Here is a 20,502-nt window from a genome sequence, read left to right on the forward strand (position 1 = left end):
CCCCCCTCATTACAGCATTGAACCCTCGACCGAGCGATCTTCTCGACCGACAGAACCGTGATCGAATGGGATGTTGTCGGAGGTGACTCAAAAGGAAGGATCTCAGCATTTGTTGTTACACAGCTTACACAGCTTCTTAAATGGGGAATTCTCAAGGGAAACAGGTGGTCCCCACCGATGAGTGTGCGTAACCGCTTTCCGCCCCCCTGATTTCCCACCGGACGCATTCTCGAGCGAGCGCAGCGATGGGGAGATGACGTATAGGTTTTCGATACTGATGGTTGCATGCAGTGAACTTGAATCAGTTCCGCCTGCTACGGGTGGTAGGAAAAGGTGCTTTTGGAAAGGTCCGCATCGTGGAGAAGAAAGACACGGGCTTGACGTTCGCATTAAAATACATCCGGAAAGAAGAAGGTACGACTCCGCTGAACAAGCACTCGCAACTCCCTGTTGACAGTTTCTTCTTTGGCGGTGTCTAGTGGTCCGGTCGGAAAGCGTACGAAACATCATCCGTGAACGGCGCATGCTGGAACATCTCAATCATGCCTTCCTCTGCAACTTGAGATACAGCTTCCAAGATATCGAATACATGTGCGTTTCCCAACAGCTCCCCCAATGCGTTCAAGTTACTGATGTCCCCGAAGTTACATTGTGGTAGATTTGATGAATGGCGGCGATCTGCGATTCCATATCTCAAGAAAGTGTTTCACCGAAGAAGCCGTACGATTTTGGGCGGCGGAACTGGGCTGTGCTTTGCGGTACATTCACTCGCAGGGTATCATCCATCGTGACGTGAAGCCCGACAATGTGCTATTAGACTCGGAAGGACACGTGCATTTGGCCGATTTCGTATGTTTCTCTTCAGCAGCTGGACGAGATCTTTCGCTGACCTGATTCCTACAGAATGTGGCCTCTGACTTTCGGCCCGGCAAGCCCCTCACGAGTAAATCTGGCACGCTGGCCTATCTGGCCCCCGAGGTTTACGAAGGAGGCGGGTACTACAGCGAAGTCGATTGGTGGTCGCTTGGCGTGACCTTTTATGAATGTATTTATAACAAGGTTTGTGGAGTGATCCTTGGAACAAGGCCGAGTCGGCACGCTAATTCTCATTCCAGCGTCCATTCGAGGGCCGCAGCCAGGACGTGCTCAGCGAAAACATCAAAAAGGCGCAACCGAAGTACTACGTCACGAACCCAGCCGTATCTGTCCCGTGTCTTCGAGCGTTATCCGCCCTGATGGAAAAGGACCGTTCGAAACGAATTGGAGCCACCGGCTTTGAGACATTTACATCGCACATGTTCTTTGCCGACATCGATTTCGAGGCCCTGGAAAGAAAGGAAATCCCCCCCGTGTTTCGACCCTCCAGCGACAAGACCAATTTTGATGCCACGTACGATCTGGAAGAATTACTTTTGGAAGAGGCGCCGCTCGAGGCCAGGGCCCGCAGACAAAAACCGCGGGCGGAATTGCGGGAAGACGCCACGGCGAAGGAGATCCGGGAGGATGAGCTACATCGCCTCATTGAGACGATGTTTGAGCCCTTCGATTATACTCGGGTGTCCTACAATGGGTATGTCAACGTCACCGACAGCGGTTGTGTTTTGATAAGTGGTATGTGATCCGCTAACCGAAAGTCTAGAAGCGCTGCCGAAGCCATTGCCAATTCATCGTGAGTATTCCCTCGTCGCTGTCAGGGGGCCGAACCCGTGGCTAACTTGACGCTAGAAACCCCGAAGAATGTCTTCCCATTCAATCCGCATCCGCCCACACACGGCAAGTCTCACAACCTGATCTTTCGAGAAACTCACCGCCTCCACGGAACGAAGGATCGGTCGGTCACTTGACCCAACCCGACACTCCCTCCCCCCAGAGCGAGACCCCGACTTCTCAGCAATCCCTGCCACCGCCGCCACCGCCACCGCCGGCCCCAGCTCCTTCTTTCAGCAGACCGCTACCACCACCCGCAGCTGGTCGTCCCCGGGGCGCAACACGGAAAGCTAGCAAAGGTGGCGGCGTTCAGATGGTCTTAGAGGAAGCCGGAAGTTGGAGTGAGCTCGCGGATCATAGCTCTACTCTCCCGGCTGAAGGATACGACACCGTCACCGGTAAAGGCAAAGGCTCGAACAGCGGCATGCTTGCTTTTCTGAGTCGGAAAAAGGGACGCGATAGGAGTCCCAAGCCCCAAGAACCTGGTGTTCTGGGCAAAGAAGGTGCAAGACAGATCATCAGTTGAGATGGGTGTGTTGCGCCTCTACCATGGGAGAGAAGAGATACTTTCGGCTTGACTTGAGCATCATTGGACACGAGAGCTGATGGTCGGCGTCGGCTTGAACAGGAGAAAGCTTGGCTTGCGAATCAGTGTGGCATAGATTCCTGTCAGCCTGAGTCGTGGTCCAAAGGCAGCTAGCTATGTATCCTGGATGGAATCGTGAAGACTGCAGGTCAATTGGTTCACTCTTACCAAACTTACACGCCGCATCGATCCAGGGTGGTGGTGCGGCCGCAGTGTTTTGTGTCCGCCGCAACGCCGGGGTATCTTACTCAACTGAATTTGTTTCCATTACGCCGACTGACTCGAGCTCGGAACTCGACTTTCCAGTCACTAAATCGACCCGAAAGGAGTCTTGTGATACGACAGCACTAATTCCCTACCGGTTCTCCTATCACCCCTCAGGACCAACACGGATCATCCACAACACTTAATTTTGGCTTGTTTTGTGATTCACCCGGATCCAACGCAGACACGGGGTTTCTTCGACCATTCTCCCCGAGACGTGCTCGGGAGTTGTACAGACAGGAGTGGCACACGAACCGTTTATAATATACTTGATCGATTTTCATGTTCAGTCTTTTGTGGCATGCCCGATGATGGTTGCGTTGTATTCTACTTTCTGTTGTTGTCATCCGCTCTCCCTTTAAATTTTCTTGCGGCGTTTGCATACCCCTCCGGCTAGTCTTTGCCCTGAAGTTGTTCTGTTTCGTCGATCTTTTCATGAAGAGAGGTAAAGACCGGGGCAGGGTGAAGGTCTTTCTACATCTGTAACTAATGATTTATTACCCTGATTATACCTATAGACGTGTCGTGGAAACCTGTTGGGATGCAGATTGGTTGAATATGATGCATATGTCGTGTGAATTTGTTTAGTTCGGACAACTGAAACTATTTTGAGCTTCCTTTGGCCCACTGCTGTTGTGAAGCAGCTCCTCGAGGTTGCTTTGCGAGAGATCTTGAGGGTTTTAAAATAGCTTCACGTGTTGTACCAAGGAGAACTTATTTTGGCCAGAGAGGGAGAGTGACAACCATAGTTGATAGGCCCGGAACGCTGCACTCATAACCAGATGTCTCCAACTTCACCATGCATCCCCCCTGTCTTGTTGTATCGCACCTAGTTCTCCTGCCTCCTGGTGCTCAGGCATTATTTCGTAAATCACGACCGTCGGGAGATGGAGTAGAGGTTTCGAAAGTCGAACCCGAATCAAGGTCTGGTACAATTGCGGCCATTTTGCTGATTCGTCCTCTCCAGGTAATTGCAACCTTAGCCTTTACTGTACACAGAGACTCTCTGTCTTGTTCATCTCACACCAAATTCCCATCAGAAAACAAAGTATCATCCAGGTTACTCATGTCATCGAATTTGAGACCAGGTCCATAACCTACACCAAAAGAACAGGAAGAAGGGAGCCAGGTATCTGCATCCCGCAACTCCAGATGAATCAATCAACAGGCATGCCGTAAGTGGGTCGTGGGCGGAGATATTTCTGATCATCATTCTCTAGCGGTTCGGTTCACAGGGACTTACGTGGCGAATGAACGCCTACCATATTCCCGCGGACCATCTCCTGTCCTGCACGTTCGGTATACAATGTTTACCTGAGGATCTGTCATATCTGTCTATTCTTGAGATGGAGTCTTCGCATCTCCGCGCTGATGACGTTACTGAGACCGAGACCCAGACAATCCCCAATGGCCTGAAGGGCACGTTAAGAGAACCCATGCTGCTACCACTTTCTGTGACACGGCAACGCAGCTTCCGTAGCTATTATCGGGGTACACAGCCTTTTGGTCGGATGTTGATAAGCGTAGTGCCTTGCTTGAAATACCCTGTTAGCTAGACTGAGAGTTCACCGGTCGACCCGGGGTGGCGCATGCTTCACGTATCCTTTGAGGAGATGAGTTTGGCAAGTGAGGAGTTGGCTAGGACCTTTGCGCAGCTATCTCGAAGCTATCAAGGATTGATTCCTCTGCCGCTTGACTCAACACATGCAGTGCTGGATCTTAGTGATGAGAGGAAGCTGGTTGCGTCAACCTTGATCATTCTCCACGGAGAATCGAATTCCATATATTCGACGCCTCCAACACACGTAAACCGAGAGCAATGGTCCGATCAGCTCTGGGGGATATTACTCCAGCCTCGAGGTGTACCTCTGACAAGCTTGAAACATGGGGGCTGAACGTTCAATTCCAACACTCATATGCATGATATTGTTCCCGCAGTATCATCGTTCACCCCTGCGTGAGTCGCCTAACGAGATCGAAATGGCATGGCAACAGGGGTCGGTCGCCTCTGAAAAATCTATATCATGAACAACCAGAGATTCTGCCAACAGACTAGCTCTAGAGCATATCATCTGGACTACTGGCCAGGACGAAGATCACAAATTATACCTGGCCTGAGGTTCAAAGTCAAAACCCATCCGAAGTCGTGAGTGCGTTCCTTTTTTATGATGTGAGTAGCACCATCAGTGCGTGTGTGTGTGTCAGAGAGAGAGAGAGAGAGAGAGACAAAGAGACAGAGAGAGAGGCCCCCAGCAATGATTGACCAAGAAAGATCATGGGCTGGCTCATCCACAGAATCTTGCAGCCCCAACCCCAGGTCCCCCAGTATCGAAGCGAAGACACCTGTGTGGCTGTCCTGAGTCCTGAAATATACTCTGCCCACTATCCATGCCAACAGCTATTCTAAGAAAGCATATCGCATTAGAGTAGACGGATGATCGGATGTCCAGCTGCAAACCAATCCAGCCATAGAACAAGCTATGTTCAGGCAGGGGATGAGCACTGTCGTTGCTGATTAGAGCTGAGGCCCTCATGTGGCGGACTTCGAGAAAAATAGAGAAGATAGGACACCTCTCCGAAAACGCGAACAGGAAGAGACATTGAGATTAACAGCCGCACCGATAGTGCTTTCTCGACTTACCTGGATAGGCAAACACTCGGCTGAGATGCATGTGCTCTAGCTGATGCCTGATGCCCCCCCGGCGGATGTAGCCTAAAAGGACGCAAGGGAAAGGGAAGAGAGGGCTTTTCTCCATGTCATAAACTAATTTCACGGCCCGAACCCAAGTCTATAAATACGTATTCCGCACAGACAGGCGAAGAAGATACTCAGACACCAGACAACATGGAGCGCCTACCCAACGAATTGCTTTTCATAATCGGAAAGCACACTATGGACCGAAGGCGCCCCGCGAAAACACTGTGCTCCCTGACCCTGTGCTCTGGACGGTTGCATGCATTGTTCCAACCTTTATTACTTTATCGCATTAATCCCGACTGGTCTATCCGATTATACGCCACTGGAGACACCCCGAGCTGGCTAGGCAGGTGCGGCGTTTGGTGATTTCATGGCTGGACTGTGACGGTGGACCCTGTAAAAAGCTAGGCGAGGACGAAACCGTGGGGGACGAAGTGGTCGAATCTGTCGATGCTGCATTGGACGAGATTTTTGAGCCGGAGGAAGAAGACATGAGGACCGAATGGAGAAAGCATCTGCTGACCCTCTGCGAGGAGGCCTGGTTAGGGCTTCTTCTCGCCCGCACCACCCATCTGGAAACCATCGAGTTCTCCCACCGGTCCACGGAGCTGATGTCGGACATTCTGCGCAAGGCCGCATGGCGCCAGCGACCCTTCCACCGTACCCCTCCCTTTCCCCATCTCCAAGAAGTCTTCGTCTCATCCCAAACGGCCGATACATGGGTGGATCCCGTGGGCGAGTCGTACCGGGACGGCCCCGAGAACTGGTCGCGGGAGATCCGCCATTGTTCACGCCCGGTGCGTAAGTTCACTATCAGGCCGGCGTGGTGGTGCCACGGGAGGCTCGACTGGCTCGCCGCGAGCCCGGCGCTCGAGCATGTCGCTCTGGTCTTCGGACTGCACCCGGATGAGGACCATCTGCCGGATAAGTGCAAGTTCCACGCTCCGGAATTCCGCCACGCGCTCCTCCCATTCACCAGGACGCTCCGGACCCTTCACCTACAGGTCGAAGACCTGTTTGAGGAGGACTGGCGGTCGGCCACCAACGACAGGCAGCCGTTTGCATCCCTCCGGAAATTCGCCGTGCTCGAGGAGCTGCGCATGCGGTGGGTACACCTCCTGTAAGCCCCCCTCGCCCGGGTTTGCCGCTTCCGCGGGAACAAGATGCGGTCGCTCGTGGAGCACCATGATATCGATCTGCTGTCGCAGTTGTCGCGGTTGGTGCAGCACCGGACCTCGTTCCCGCGATTGAAGCGAGTTGGAGTTTACGTGAAGGAGGTAGATGGAGACCTGCGGAGCGCTTTGCAGCAGGAATTCGCGTTCACGGGGATTGACGTGGCGGTGGAGGTACAAGAATCCAGATGGTAGGAGATGAGGATCCTTCATGGGATGAAATGGAATTAGCATCAGCTTGCACGAATTGGATAGCTTATACCTACGGCATCAACTATCCACGAACCTGGTTCTTCGACTTGCTTTGCTTGCTTTGAAAAGGTTTGCTTAAATTGCAAGTGCTTTCTTTCTCTTTGACTCTGGGACCACCTACTTTGTTCTCACAGTTCTAAGCTCGTGTATAGTGATTCATAGCGCAGGTTGTGGCCCGTCTGCGCATTGAAGCAGTATACGCTCGCAGGACAGTATCAATACTGTACGAGAGTATCATACTCTGGTACCGGAAGGACCTTACCATACCACTAACTACCGGAAGGCGGGTAAGGCCCGAGCGGCAGGACCCGCTAATTTCCTGTATGATACCCAGTATGACAGCCCTGACGGCCTCTCCACATTGCGCAGTATTGAGCAGGGATACAGTACAGTACAGTACAGTCCGTACTGTACAGTACACTACCTCCCGAACTATATAAAGCGAACAACCCCACGTCTCCCAACCCACCATCATCCACACAAACTCATGTATACAAACCCAAGTTATGGCTGAACTAGACCCACTCCTGGTACCCATCCAGCTGGATGCCTTCGTCCTGAATAAAGCCATGCGCGGACACCCGAACGAAGATGGCGCCCGCATCTGCCCCATCACCCAGCCCAACTACACCTCCCTGCGGTTCGACAACGGTCGCCCAGAGCGACGTGATGCCGGATGCGGACTTGCACAATGCCACGCCCGCCTCGAGAAATCCTCACAAAACAGATCTCGGCACCGGGCTGCCCCGGAGGAACCGGTGGGGGGTGTATCTGCACTGGACGCTGCCGCGAGTGTATCGGACCGGCGTGGCGACGGCGGCACGAGAGGAAGACGAGCATGGGCAAGAAGGCGTTGCACCAGCCCAACGATCTTCCTCCCGGTCCAAGTGCTTCGATGCGCCCACCCGGTGGCTCATCATCCGCAAGCTGGCATTGGACTCCGTGAGACCCGTCGCCGCCGCAGCGGAAGTCTCCGAGTACGAGGCGTGGGTGGTCGAGAGCGACCACGTGTGGCACCTGGACGACATCTCGCTCGAGGCGGACTTCTAGGTGGACGTGTCGCCCTTTGTGCTGGGCACCGCGGGCGAGCAGGTGGATGTGGGCGAGCAGGCCGAGATTTGGACAGTTTGGAATGGGATCTTGCATGTCACGAGGAGAGACAGGCTTCCTGCCCGGACGGCCCAGGGACTATCGTGGGCGTGTTATTATTGTGATTGCTGTTGTTGTCCGTTTCATCGCGGTTGACGACCGGACAGGGCTCTGGAGATGTGGGCTAATTACTGGGCCGTTGGTAATCTCCTACTCGTTCCGCTTCCTCCACCTGCTCTTGATTTGGAGCACGGCCCGGTAGAAGCCCAGCAAGGTGGGCGACGGTAAGGTCTTTCTGGACCCACCGAATGTGATATACAATGAGTGCACCCGGCAGTCGATGTGGACGCAACCGGCGAGCGGCGGGCCCCAGAGCGTCAGCTCAGCTCCGACTTCGAGCAAGCCGGACCGAGCCAGGAATACCCAGCCCACAGTGAAGCCAATCCAGACACCGACCTGCACCATCGCCTCAAACTGGAATGGTTCGTAGTTGATGAGAAGATCTTGCCGTTGCTCTCATAAGGAAGGAAGTACCGTCGGCCCCCGGACGTAGGCGAGAAGTTGCCATGATACAGCATGTCCTCAGCCTGGCGTTGACCCTCCATCCCGTCATCCTGCCCATAGAGCAGCGATTGCAGCGCCAGAATGCTCTCCTCCACCGGGCCAATCGCATCATCGGACTCGCGGTGCCCCGTCTTCCGCGCGGCAAGATACGTGATGAGGGCGTCAATGACAAGGACGGACGGACGCTCCTCGAGCATGAGATCTCGATTTACGCCAAACCAATGCAGGGAACGAGACCCCTGACCATCAAAAAAGCACTTTTACCATAAACGCAGCGGTAACAATAATAGAGATGGACGGTTGGCGACTGGAGAAGCAGCTCGGTCCGGCTCCGAAGGCCCTGTGAGAACAATGTAATACCTTCGTCTCCACCTCCCCTCTCTCTTTCCCCTTTGGACAACCCCGACAGTGACCCCACCTGCACCGGTCACCGAACCACCGGAGACCTCCTGGATGGCAGCAAGAGTGGCAATCTCCAGCTCATGACCGGGTTTGTCCTGCGGGCGCCCAAGCCCCAGATGTCCGCGGACAAGCTCGCGAAGGTCTTGTATCCGGACGCTCGAGGGAGCCGGAGAAGAAGTATTTCCCCGAGGCAGCGGAGTCGTCGGGCGACTGGCTGCCGGGCGTCCGCAAGGATGGCTCAACGCAGTGGGTGGATGTCCATGACACCTCGAGGGGCGACAAAATCACGGAACAGGAGCCCGCGGTCGCAGATGCAGAGCACGAGCCTTCGTCTGGGGTGACTGAATTGACTAGGGAATTATTCTCTACCTCAGAGGCTACGTCCCACACCCGGAATAGCTGGCAGGAAGAGACATAGCCCACCGCCGTGCAATTCGTGGCCAAGTGGGAGGAGTTGATGCGCTGGGAGCGCGAGGCTTTATCGAGATGTGCTACGATGACGGTGCAGATGAATGAGCGGTTCATGCATTTGCTTGCGGATGCTTCTTCGATTTCAGTTCGAGGTCTCTCTGACGGTGAAAGCGAGATTCTTCTTCGAAGCCGAGTTGGACTATTGGGCTAATATGAGTGGCGTTGTCTATTTGGGGGTTTCTCGCAGGCGGTGCAGAGCACAATGCCAAGGTTTCGAATGATACTAACAATAGAGCAGAGTTGAGAATGATAATGCCGGATGAACTCAGCTAAGTTGCTGTTCCTCAAATGCATGGGATTAATACTGATTATATGGGGCTCATGACTGCCACGTACTGACAGAGGCTACTAACCCCGAGTAGGCAACCCTAACCGCGGAACCTCCGCGGAGGGGGGTTTCTGCTAAACTGGGCATGCCCAGTTGCCCAGTTTCAATATTGCCAGCAAATTCGGATGCCCAAGTCGAGATCTAAGCATACTACTTGAATTTCTAAATAGTTCCAGTATATTTCACTAACTTCATGTCCAGTTACTGGGCAGGGCTCTACAATCTGGAATGCCCAACGCAGCAGAGGACCTCTATAAGAGGTCGCTTTGGTTGTGATCCCGAGATTGGATTCCTTCAGTGGTAGACTATCTTCGTTGTCAACATGGTCAAGCATGCTCCCACGGCAGATGGCGAGCTGGCGAGCCCTCAGCCGGACGTCTCGCCGTCCAGCGCGAAGCCTACAAGCCAGCTGCGTTTCTACGACAAGGTTCTGCTCTTCCCTACTCTATGTAACTCCAAGGAATACGAGCTGTGGAAGAAGCATTTCTTCACCGGGATTGTTTCCCTGGCTGCAGTTGCGGCACCGCTGCAAAGCAACATCTTATTGCGTGAGTCTTCGTCAATCTACCCTATATCCAATCCATCAATTTCAACCAAGCTGACTGAAACTCCACCCACACAGCCGCGCTGTCGGAAATCTCCACCTACTTCCACGTCTCTCGCTCACTGGTCAACCTGTCCGTCGCATTCTACATCCTGGCCATGGGGATCATCCCGCTCTGGTGGTCGGTCATTTCAGAGCTGTACGGCCGACGCCCGGTCTACCTGATCTCCTTTGCGATATTCATCGTGTGGAATGTGGTCTCGGCGGAAAGCACTTCTATCAGCATGCTGATTGTCATGCGGGTTCTGTGCGGAGGGGCATCGGCCTCGGTGCAAGCGGTAGGAGCAGGAACCGTGGCCGACCTCTGGGAGGTGGAAAGGCGCGGACGAGCCATGGGATATTTCTTTCTGGGGCCGATGCTCGGACCGCTGGTCTCTCCCATTCTCGGCGGCATCTTGACTGAAAGGCTCGGCTGGCGCGCCACTCAATGGGCCACCGTTGTCTACGGCGCCGTTGTCTGGCTTCTCATTCTCTTTTGTCTCCCCGAGACCTCTCAAGCTGCTGCTCGCAAGCCACCGTCCGCGTCTCGCAGCAACCAAGAAGGCTCCAAGGCAATTCTGCAGCAGATCCGCCATATCTTCAGCATTTTGCTCGAGCCGTTCAAGATTCTGGCGTACTTGCAGTTCCCGCCAATCCTGCTCACCGTCTACTACGCCAGTAGCACGTTCGCCTGCTACTATGCCGTCAGCATTACCCTGCAAACCCTCTTTTCCGAGGCCCCGTATTCCTTCTCGCCCATCATCGTCGGCCTCGTCTACATCCCTTGCGCCCTGGGCTCGATCGTGGCCTCCCTGCTAGGCGGCCGGTGGACTGACCACATTATGCGGCGACGGGCGACATCCGCTGGGAGGTTGAATCCAGAGACCGGCCAGATCCAGTACCTCCCTGGGGATCGGATGGGGGAGAACGCATGGCTGGCCTCAGTAATGTATCCGGCGGCGGGGCTGTGGTTCGGCTGGACAATTGACAAGGGCGTCTTCTGGCTCGTTCCGGTAAGTATCTATGCTCATAACCATCTTGACCATTGTATCGGTGCTAACAATCATCTCCCAACTACCATATAGTGCATTGCGACGTTTTTCTTCGGCCTCGGAAGCAGCACCGTCTTCAGCATGACGTCGACCATGCTGACAGAACTACTGCCAGGGCGGACCAGCACGGGCGTGGCGCTGAACAATGTGCTGCGCAATGCCCTGGCGTGTGTGGTCGTGGTGGTCATGCAGCCGTTGATCGATGCCATTGGATCCCGGTGGATCTTCACTGGATTGGCGGTCATCGGCTGGGCGAGTATTGGGATTATTTGGTTGTTCAGAAAGAATGCGGTTGAATGGGCCGCTGCTATGGAGAGTAAGCTCGCTAGCTGACCTCTTTTTCTGCCTATTCGGCATTTGTAGACCGACAAGTACTTAGAAGAGTATGAAGAAATTCAAGCATTGGGCGGGAGCTGCCGTTGTTCATAAGAGCTTGTTCTGGCAGTGTTATTCCGTCTTGGGCATTGATCTTCAAGTCGGGTGATGTTCATTCAGCATGAACAGCATAAATATGCACTGCATTGGGTGCACAAGCGATCTCCATCTACCCTGGCTCGGCAGCATTAGCCGGCCCGCTTATCTCGATGGAACTTTTATGCACCCGATCCTGTGGATAACCCGTGGTTCTCAAGTCTCCGTGCCCGATTCTATGTGATTCCAAGCGATGATCTGCACTAGAGAGTCACAACAATGTGCTAGTAATCGACAGCATACCACGTAAGGGTTGGAGTCAGCATACAAGATGGGAAAATGGGAAAATGGGAAAAAAGCCTCGTCTCGCCTGTCTGGACATAGCGTTCTCTCCCTCAGATTATTTAAAGATCGCAGGGGCACAGGAATCAAATGCTCTCTTGCCATTCAACCAAGATCATCCATTCACATTCCTGCATAGAATCATAAAGCACCAATCTTGATAGACGTCCGTGTCAAGCGACCATGGTCGGTGTTGTCAATTCAGCACCAGAAGCGTTCAACGCACCTAGGAGGCTTCTTGTGACCCAAGTCGATACCATCGCAAAGCATTCCCCAAATAGACGGTTTGGCCTAATCCCAAATGGCACCGAAGTCGACCAGGGCTTCCGGGAAGTGACTTTCCGGGATCTTTCCCAGGCAGTCAATGCCATGTCCTGGTGGATCGATGACACTCTGGGCAAGCCGCAACCGGGAGAAAAGATCGCGTATCTGGGGAATAACGATGTGCGCTATATCATCTTTATGCTTGCGTGTCATAAGACAGGGTATACGGTCTGTTTCTCCTGGTGCGATGCTGATGGAGGGCGTTGCGACTGACCATCAATAATGGAATTCACTTATAGATCTTTCTACCCTCCACTCGGCTGTCGGATGAGGCATATAACCATGTTCTCAAGGACACCAAGTCTACGCACCTACTTTTCAGCCGGGAGAAGTCTCCGATTGCGTCCAGATTGAGAGCATTGGACTGGAAGATGCAATTCCAAGAGGTGCCATCTGTGGCGGACATTCTCAGCGATAGAAGTGGCACGAGTCACTTTGAGTTCTCCAAGACCTATGATGAGGTGGTGGACCAGATTGCTTTTATCATCCATAGTTCTGGAACAACCGGTACGTATGAAACGAAAGAATGGGCAGAGATTCCGTGCAAGAACCTCAGAGCTAACGCTTGAGCAGGTATGCCTAAGCCTGTGCCTCTCACCCATGGCTTCCTGGGTACGATTGACTTTGCCGCACTGATTCCTATGCCCCCGGGGCGGTCTTCCGCTTTCTTCAATGACCTGGCCTCCGATGATACCAAGCACAATGACCTTGTTCTTTCGTCCACGCCGTATTTCCACTTGATGGGGTTGACCTCGTTCTTTGAATCCATCTTTCACAACATCCCCTTCGTTGCTAGCCCTGAGAGGCTACTTTCCGTGGGGTTTTTGATCGACCTAATTCGCCACACGAAGCCGACAGTTACGATCCTTCCACCTTCAATTCTTGAAGACATGAGTTATTCTGACGAGGCTCTCAGGTGCCTCAGCACCCTGAAGTTTGTATGCTATGGTGGGGCTCCTCTTGCGCCCGAAGTGGGCGAGAAGCTGGCTCGATACACCCAATTGCGATCGGCCATTGGATCCAGCGAGATGGGCATCATCTGCTCCATGGTCCCCGAAGGAGAGAGCACCTGGGGGTATTTTGAGTGGAATCCCTTCTATCAGGTTGATATGCAATTGATCGGGGACGGGCTATACGAGCTGGTCATACCACGGGTGGAGCATTCTCTCGTCATGCATGGAATCTTTCACACATTCTCCGATCTGAAAGAGTATCGATCCAAAGATCTGTACACCCGGCATCCGATCAACCCCAAGCTCTGGAAGTATCATGGACGCTTTGACGATGTGATTGTGCTCAGCAACGGAGAGAAGCTCAACCCGATCTCGTTGGAGAAGATTATAGAGGGCCATCCTTCTGTGCATCGGGCTTTGCTTGTCGGTCAACGCAGATTTCAGACATGCTTGCTGATTGAGCCAGACTTCGATAAGGTTGCCACTCCTGTCGATGAGAAGGCGTTCATCAGCATGATTTGGCCAGTGGTACAGGCGGCCAACAAGACCGTTCCTGATTACGGCCAGATCGCGAAAACCATGATCCGCCTTTCATCTCGCGAGAAACCTTTCAAGCTCACCGCGAAAGGTACTACACAACGACATGCCGTGAACAAAGATTATGCTGAGGAAATCGAGGAGATTTATTCGGCCCAGGATAGGGAGCTGGCAATGGATTTGCCTTCAGCGATTACGCCGGACACTGTCTGTGGGTATCTACAGAACGTCATCTGCAAGCTTGCTGGAAGGCAAAGCATCAATCCCAGTGACGACCTCTACAGTAGGGGCTTGGACTCACTCCAGGCCATCCAGTTGAGCAAGATCCTGAAGAATTCGGTCTCCTCCTTCAATCCGGATTTGAGCACCGAGCATCTCAATGTTCAACAGATTTATGCGCACCCAACGGCAGAGGGCCTGACTAACCTGCTGTTGGAGATTCTTGACAAACCATCGAGTCCAGTCACTACTGTTTCTCGTTCTGAAAAGATTGCGCAATTGATCTCCAAGTATACGAATGATCTTCATATTTGCAAGTCTGATGTCCTTCCCCAGCTACCCGCGCTATTCACTGTGATTCTCACTGGATCCACCGGATCGCTGGGCAGCTATATCCTTGACGACCTACTGCGCAACCCTCAGGTGGCCAAGGTTTACTGCTTCAACCGAAGCGAAGATTCTCTGACGCGCCAGAGGGAAGGCTTCCAGGAAAAAGGACTACAGACTTCTCCTCTAGACAATCCCAACAAGGTCGAGTTCCTGCATGTCCGCTTCGGAGAACTCCACTTTGGCCTCTCCGACCGACAATACAAGGAGCTCCTTGATACGGTCGACGTGATCATCCATAATGCATGGAAGGTCAACTTCAACCATCCCGTGTCCTCCTTTGAGGACCCGCATCTGAAAGGTGTCCGGGAGTTCGTGCGTTTCAGCCAGGAGAGCCGCTACCGGGCGCATCTCGCTTTCGTCTCCTCAGTCAGCACGATCGGGGCCTGGAAGCCCAGCGATGGGGTCCCAGCCGTCCCCGAAGTTCCGATGGAAACGGCGGACGCCACACTGGAGCAGGGATATGGAGAGTCCAAGTACATCGGGGAGAGCATCTGCGTGGAGGCGTCAAAAAAGGCCGGCGTGCCGACTAGTATCCTGCGCGTGGGACAGATCGCTGGCCCGGATACTCGACTGGGCGTGTGGAATCCGCACGAGTGGCTCCCCTCCTTGATCAAGACATCCAAGGCGGCGGGCAAAGTGCCGTCTGATCTCGGGGGGTACCCCATCGACTGGGTGGCAGTGGTACGTACCTAGCCCTACCTTCGTCTACTATCTACCCCATCCGTAAGGACTGCTACTGATATCATCGAACCAGGATACTCTTGCGAAAATCGTGAACGAACTCGTCCTCGGCCGCCGTGCCTCGCTCGCGGAGACCCGCAACGCGGTCTTCCACCTGGTCAACCCATCCCGGACCACCTGGGCTTCGCTCGTCCCCGCGATCCAAGAACGATACCCTGTCCAGCCCGTGCCCCTCGTCGACTGGGTCGCCGACCTGGAGACCATCCAGGATCCCTCCGATCGCGACGTGCAAGAAAAACCCGCGCTGAAGCTCCTGGCCTTTTTCCACGGTCTGGCGGACAATGCGGATGTCTTGTCTGCGGACATCAGCGTCGAACGGACTAAGAAGGGGAGTGAAACGATGGCATCTCTGGGCCCGGTGTCACCGGCGCAGATGGCCAATTGGCTGAATCAGTGGAGCTTTTAGGGTGCGGTTGTGGGAGTTGATTAGTCGATTCACCTCGCAATCGTTACTGATCAGGGTAAGACACATCGGAGCTTCGAGAGTGACTTTCACAGATGTATTGTGTCCTACCGGGATGAAGAACTGCTCCGATAGCCCATTTGAACAGAGGCCTTCCTTATTCAAGTAGAGTACACATCTTCACAATGCTAACTAGATCTTTGGAAGCAATCTGGCCAGAATTTCGACGGCCAATTATCCTCTTTCGGCAATCTAATGTGCTGTGTGCCCCCTTTTCTTACGCCGCCGTTCCATACAACAGGCCCCTTCGGTCATAGGATGCCGGACTTGGTGGAGGCGCAGCTGTATTAGTAGATATGTGGGCGGGTAAGGCAAGATTGGAGTGGGGTGAAATATAGATTTTCCTCAAAACATACCCGCGGTCAGCATGCTTGATAGCATATTTCCGAAATTCTCCAAATCAAGGGGCAAAGGCAAAAAGAGGACAAAAACATACAACAGAAGGGATTCGCTGGTGGTCACCCACCCAACTACTAACCTCCCGGCGTGTGGCTTAAGTACGGCTGAGCGGACGGGAAGCCCTGTTTTCCACACCCTGTGGTCGTATGTGCTAGAGGAAACAGCACACAGCTCTATATAGCTAGGTAGAGCCCTTATATTTGAAGATTCTTCTACGCCGCATCCGCCTAACGCAAACTCTGTAAATAAGATTCTGTAGGTCACTGCCTGTTGACCTCTTTATAAGATCTGATCTTTCTCGAGGTTTTCTTGTCAGTGCCACACTGCCTATTCCATCCCTCGCAGACTCGTAAACATTCTAGCAAGAATTGAGGGGTGTGATACGGAAGCATTTGACAACCAAAGCCCACTGAGGTGGAGGAAGAAGATCTTGACAAAATTTCGGGTGGACACATTACGAGCGTAATCCGATTGAAGCATGAATAGGACTCTTCCCCCCTCCCTCACACCCTTCGCTCTACCTCTGCGCGTGTCATTCGGCCCTTGATATGTGCGTACAGGACCGCCCATCCTCTGACGGAACACTGAGTTGAGAAAGCGAAAAGGCTGACGCCAGAAGCTTACATTCTTCAAGAACTCGTGGGAAACATGCGGAAGTTTGGTATGTTGGGAAGTTAAGAAGAGGGAACCATTGTCGAAAGCGAGATCGGTGTGAAAGAGATCAGAAGATTCTCCGAGCACACTACAAGGTAGTGCGGGAACTGTGGAGGACTGTACATATACATGAGTCCGTACTCCGTACTATGTAGATCTAAAGAAGCATCTTGTGACACGGGCTATGGGAAGCTGAGCCCTAATTCAGGACAACTAGCCAGCCCGAGTGCGGGTAGGGCCGGGAGTCCCGGCCGCAGAAGCTTGGACATTTATCCCCACCCACCCCCTGAAAAGAACGGACTCGGTGCGTATACTGATACAATGAGAAAGGCAATGTCAGGAAGAATGATATGGAGAGGCAAATTGGAGGTAGACGGGACGGCTGAAGCCGAAGAGAGAATCCCAGTACTAATTTATCTTGACTCAGTCAGCCTATCTAAGGGCTATCTAGTCCTTTCTCAAACAGCCCAAAGCCTAGAGCTGGTCACCGTCGAATTGTTGACGATGGTGGCCATGAGCTGTTGGAGCCTCCGACGAGTGTCGTCTGCATCTTCCACATCACGTTCATTCCAGACCATGCTCCTAAACTCCTCCCGAAAGTGGTCCGCGACCTGGATGAACTTGTCATCCCCACCTTTGGCGAGGTTGCCAAACGCCACTTTCATCTGTCCAAGCCCTCGGAGTTGGTCCCGATACGGCAACACCGGGTCGCTAGTAGTACTACTGGTAGTCCCAGCCTCGGGGGCGGGGCCGGTCAACAGCCGCTCACAGTACAGCAGAGCGCCAGCCAACCCGGCCGCGAGCGCGGTGGAGACCGAGCTGCCGTATGGCCCGGCCTGGGGGTGGGCAGTGGGGCCCGATTGGGAGGAGGAAGAACTCCTCCTTCGCGGCAGGGAGACATTCTCGCCCGGTAACAAAAAGTCACAGGCGTCCTTGGAGACCCAGCCGAGCCGCTCCCCCGTGACCGTCGACGCGCCGATCTTGATGCAGTTTTTATTCTTCCCGGGATAGGTGTTGTCGCGGACGTGGCTGCCCTGATCAATGGCGGAGCACAGCATGATGATCTGGTTCTTCTCGGCCCGGCCGATGGCGTCATTGAGATGCGTCAATGCGCGGTTGGAATTGATGGACCAGCTCATGGAGATAATGTCGACGTCTCGATCGACGGCCCAATTGATTGCCTGTTGATTCCATCATCAGGGGTCTAATGGAGGAAGGGAGGAAGGGGAGGGGCGTGTGGTGACTTTACGTCCGTCGCAGACTCGGAAGTAAACGAGCGTCGTCCACCGGAACGGTCCACGGTCTCCAGCTGAGCCACATAGAGCTTGACCACTGGGCACACGGTGCAGATCAGATGCGCCATCAGCGTTCCGTGACTCCCCGAAGGAACGAACGTAGTAGGCTCCCCCGCGCTTGCCGTAAACCTCGTCCAAGACCAAGAACGAGTCGCCCGCGCCGATCTTGTTGTTGAAGATGTCGAGCCCGATGTCGATGCCATCGTCGATCACCGCAATCTTGATAGGCTCCATGGCCGGTGATGCCGATCGGAGAAACTCCCCAAAGTATGTCATGCGTTCTAACCATGGGTTTCGCCTGCCAAGGAGGAGTAGAATACGAGTCAGCAAGAGGAGCCAGAATGCACGGCTGAGTGGTCAATTGTCGAGGCATAGCTTTCATTCGTGCTATCAGTCGTCCAGTTGAATTCCAGCTTGGGTCTGTCTGGTTTCCCTTGTTTAAGTCGGTGCTCGAAGAGTTTCATATATTCTTCCAATCTTGTTGGACTTTCGAGACCCTGACAAGAATCACATTAGAAGTCACATTGGTTTCTTGGTCGACTCGGTGGTCGGCCATGGCGGGTTTTGCTTCGCTCGGGTTTGTGGTCAGGATCTTCTTACCTCTCGCACGTAAAGATGAACCTTCTCCAACTGTATACAGAGGGATCAATGTTTGTATTTGACTGAAGGGAGTGTTTGTGGGTACGAGGATGGTTGAGGAGGGACCAGGTGAGGGTAGCAAAGAGAACGGGAAACCCTACATTGGGAAACCGGGCAAGGCCGTCAGCGCTCGACCACCCCAGAAGGACTGCATTGTTGCCCGAAGAATACAGAGACACTTCCCTTGCAGTTTCCAGAGCCTCCTTCGCTATGACATCTGTGCACAGATCGATCTTCTTCCAGTTCCAAACGTCGACTTTTAGGCCATCGAGACATTCTTCGATGGCCTCGTCTGACTGAGTGCGGTGGGTCCGTATCATCGATTACAACAACGCGAATGATCGACTCAACACCACGCTTCTTGAGCCATCTGAAGATGTTGGTTAAGCTTCTAGTGCCCTTTCCTCTGGATCTCGATTGGATTGGTGAGTTGACTCTTGAATGAGTTCAGCCGGCCACTTGCTGTTTCTGAGGCTTGCGCTGTGACTCTGGCACGGGTGGGGCGGTGCTCGCCTCCTCTACCGACAGCCGCGGGAGAGCAACATAGCTGAGGATGCTTTCGAATTTGAGAATTTGAGACAGCCGGTCAAGGTAGTTGGTATCTATAGTGACTAGTGGAAGTCCGGATAAGTCGAAGTCAATCTGCAGGTCTAGTAGTGGTTACCAAGTAGTCAGAACGAGCGCGAACCCAACTGGGTGTTGAGGGGGATCATGTAAGAACCTTCGCCAACCTTGTAGAGGGCTGTCAGGGCATCCCGACGAGGAAGCCTTCGAATACAGTAGGACTGGATAAGTCTAGTAATCTCGTCTTGTTTGACCAACTCTCGAGGGTTGATCTTGGGCGTGTCGGCGGTCGAAGCGTCCGGAGCTCGCTGACGTCTTTCGCGCTCCAGATGCAAAATCCGGGCCTGGTAGGGAGTGTTTCCCCATTTATCCCGGTATCGAAAAAGAGCCGCTGGCATGGCACCAACTAGGTCCTGAACTATTTGAAGTTGGCTTGACTTCGTGCTGCTTGCCGGTTTCGCGCGTTTCTGGAGCATCTGCAATCGCCACAGGCGGAGGACTGTCCCTTCGATCATCCACTGCCGTGAGCTTGAACTCGATGGTGTCCTTCCGGGAAAGACGAGCCAGTCCTTGTCGATTTCGAGAATCGCCTCGAGGCCGATCTTCTGACGAAAGCTTATCGATATTCTTCAGGGGCCACGAAGGAGGCGCTAGATGGCTTGGACGCCTACTGGCCACGGAAAGTTCATCCGCAACCGCTGAAGAGTCTTCCTCCTCTTGTTGCACCGCGAGGCTCAGTGGTGTATCCCGATCGTCGTGTGTCATTTTGTCGAAGATCTTTACCTCGCTTTGGTAGCACACGCCCAAATGGATGAGGTCCCTGATGTAGCGGCTGTTATAGTTGATGGCAGAATGAAGACAGTGCTCGGCCCCCCTTCGTTTCAGCCTTGAATAATACCTTTTCCGGTGGGTCTGCAGTATGCGTGAGGATGAGTCCCACCATGTCATCGTTTTTGTTTTCCAGGGCCGTATGAAGGGGCGTGTTTCCCGCATTGGTTAGGCATCGGAGCAGATTTGGATGCTTCTTGAGAGTCCAAATCAGGGATTTCTCATGTTGAAGGGTCTTTTTGCGGTCCTTGGCGAGAATATGCAAGAGCTCACCATCCACCGTTTGGGTGTGCACCTTGGTCAAGCGAGCCGTACGGACGAGTGGTCGTCTTGTTGAGAAAAGTCGATGCTTTGCGCATCCTGCAGAACTTCTTCAATAGAGGTTTCCTTTTCTTTAGGTCGTGTAATCTAGATCTCGGCGTTTAGGAATGAACATTTTGGCATGATGACAGAATGAAGGATTAGGGTAATCTCTGCTGTTCAGGGACGAAGCCCAGCTATACTGTAGTCACTTTAAACAAGCCAGATCCTCTGCTAAGCACGGTAGAGCACGCCCCCGCAGTACTGTACCTCCG

At 53.4% G+C, this 20,502-nt stretch overlaps 9 protein-coding genes across 9 annotated transcripts; 6 read left to right on the plus strand and 3 right to left on the minus strand.

Annotated features, from left to right (window-relative positions):
- The first annotated feature begins 3 nt into the window (after window positions 1-3).
- On the plus strand, window positions 4-2,452 carry BO86DRAFT_132856 (kinase-like protein). The gene is made up of 8 exons (XM_025666117.1): window positions 4-183; window positions 292-414; window positions 480-591; window positions 645-849; window positions 904-1,059; window positions 1,116-1,570; window positions 1,640-1,669; window positions 1,726-2,452. The coding sequence occupies exons 1-8, from the start codon at window positions 141-143 to the stop codon at window positions 2,231-2,233; spliced, it is 1,632 nt and encodes a 543-aa protein (XP_025525987.1). The 5' UTR covers window positions 4-140; the 3' UTR covers window positions 2,234-2,452.
- A 3,114-nt stretch (window positions 2,453-5,566) lies between these two features.
- On the plus strand, window positions 5,567-6,379 carry BO86DRAFT_316913 (uncharacterized protein; the record flags this gene model as incomplete). The annotated part of the gene is made up of 1 exon (XM_025668147.1): window positions 5,567-6,379. A coding segment is annotated over one exon (813 nt), but the record flags the coding sequence as incomplete, so codon positions are not given.
- An 891-nt stretch (window positions 6,380-7,270) lies between these two features.
- BO86DRAFT_401093 (uncharacterized protein) lies at window positions 7,271-7,729 on the plus strand (the record flags this gene model as incomplete). The annotated part of the gene is made up of 1 exon (XM_025673751.1): window positions 7,271-7,729. One exon carries the CDS (start codon window positions 7,271-7,273, stop codon window positions 7,727-7,729), a length of 459 nt encoding a protein of 152 aa, XP_025525989.1.
- Window positions 7,730-8,019: 290 nt separating this feature from the next.
- On the minus strand, window positions 8,020-8,672 carry BO86DRAFT_132897 (uncharacterized protein). The gene has a single exon (XM_025666118.1). The coding sequence runs from the start codon at window positions 8,527-8,529 to the stop codon at window positions 8,146-8,148; it is 384 nt and encodes a 127-aa protein (XP_025525990.1). The 5' UTR covers window positions 8,530-8,672; the 3' UTR covers window positions 8,020-8,145.
- On the plus strand, window positions 8,625-9,356 carry BO86DRAFT_401095 (uncharacterized protein; the record flags this gene model as incomplete). Its single annotated transcript, XM_025673752.1, has 4 exons — window positions 8,625-8,674; window positions 8,742-8,852; window positions 8,897-9,071; window positions 9,153-9,356. 4 exons carry the CDS (start codon window positions 8,625-8,627, stop codon window positions 9,354-9,356), a joined length of 540 nt encoding a protein of 179 aa, XP_025525991.1.
- A 499-nt stretch (window positions 9,357-9,855) lies between these two features.
- On the plus strand, window positions 9,856-11,501 carry BO86DRAFT_420235 (MFS transporter; the record flags this gene model as incomplete). Its single annotated transcript, XM_025675186.1, has 3 exons — window positions 9,856-10,081; window positions 10,156-11,129; window positions 11,202-11,501. The coding sequence occupies 3 exons, from the start codon at window positions 9,856-9,858 to the stop codon at window positions 11,499-11,501; spliced, it is 1,500 nt and encodes a 499-aa protein (XP_025525992.1).
- Window positions 11,502-12,104: 603 nt separating this feature from the next.
- On the plus strand, window positions 12,105-15,491 carry BO86DRAFT_380657 (putative NRPS-like enzyme; the record flags this gene model as incomplete). The annotated part of the gene is made up of 4 exons (XM_025670731.1): window positions 12,105-12,413; window positions 12,485-12,752; window positions 12,819-15,025; window positions 15,099-15,491. The coding sequence occupies 4 exons, from the start codon at window positions 12,105-12,107 to the stop codon at window positions 15,489-15,491; spliced, it is 3,177 nt and encodes a 1,058-aa protein (XP_025525993.1).
- Window positions 15,492-17,059: 1,568 nt separating this feature from the next.
- BO86DRAFT_411076 (subtilisin-like protein) lies at window positions 17,060-18,130 on the minus strand (the record flags this gene model as incomplete). The annotated part of the gene is made up of 3 exons (XM_025674549.1): window positions 17,060-17,782; window positions 17,851-17,933; window positions 17,992-18,130. 3 exons carry the CDS (start codon window positions 18,128-18,130, stop codon window positions 17,060-17,062), a joined length of 945 nt encoding a protein of 314 aa, XP_025525994.1.
- An 852-nt stretch (window positions 18,131-18,982) lies between these two features.
- Window positions 18,983-19,864, minus strand: BO86DRAFT_401099 (uncharacterized protein; the record flags this gene model as incomplete). The annotated part of the gene is made up of 3 exons (XM_025673753.1): window positions 18,983-19,137; window positions 19,224-19,704; window positions 19,778-19,864. The coding sequence occupies 3 exons, from the start codon at window positions 19,862-19,864 to the stop codon at window positions 18,983-18,985; spliced, it is 723 nt and encodes a 240-aa protein (XP_025525995.1).
- Window positions 19,865-20,502: the final 638 nt, after the last annotated feature.

This window comes from Aspergillus japonicus (assembly GCF_003184785.1).
Source record: "Aspergillus japonicus CBS 114.51 unplaced genomic scaffold BO86scaffold_37, whole genome shotgun sequence".
In the NCBI taxonomy this organism is placed as follows: domain Eukaryota; kingdom Fungi; phylum Ascomycota; class Eurotiomycetes; order Eurotiales; family Aspergillaceae; genus Aspergillus; species Aspergillus japonicus.

What these genes read in the sequence shown, in the direction of transcription:
- BO86DRAFT_132856 (XM_025666117.1), top strand. Translation starts at nt 141, where the DNA reads ATGGGGAATTCTCAAGGGAAACAGGTGGTCCCCACCGATGAGT. An exon ending in ATACATCCGGAAAGAAGAAG is followed by an intron (nt 415 to 479) that starts GTACGACTCCGC and finishes GGCGGTGTCTAG; the next exon opens with TGGTCCGGTCGGAAAGCGTA. An exon ending in ACTCGGGTGTCCTACAATGG is followed by an intron (nt 1,571 to 1,639) that starts GTATGTCAACGT and finishes CCGAAAGTCTAG; the next exon opens with AAGCGCTGCCGAAGCCATTG.
- BO86DRAFT_132897 (XM_025666118.1), bottom strand. Translation starts at nt 8,529, where the DNA reads ATGCTCGAGGAGCGTCCGTCCGTCCTTGTCATTGACGCCCTCATCACG.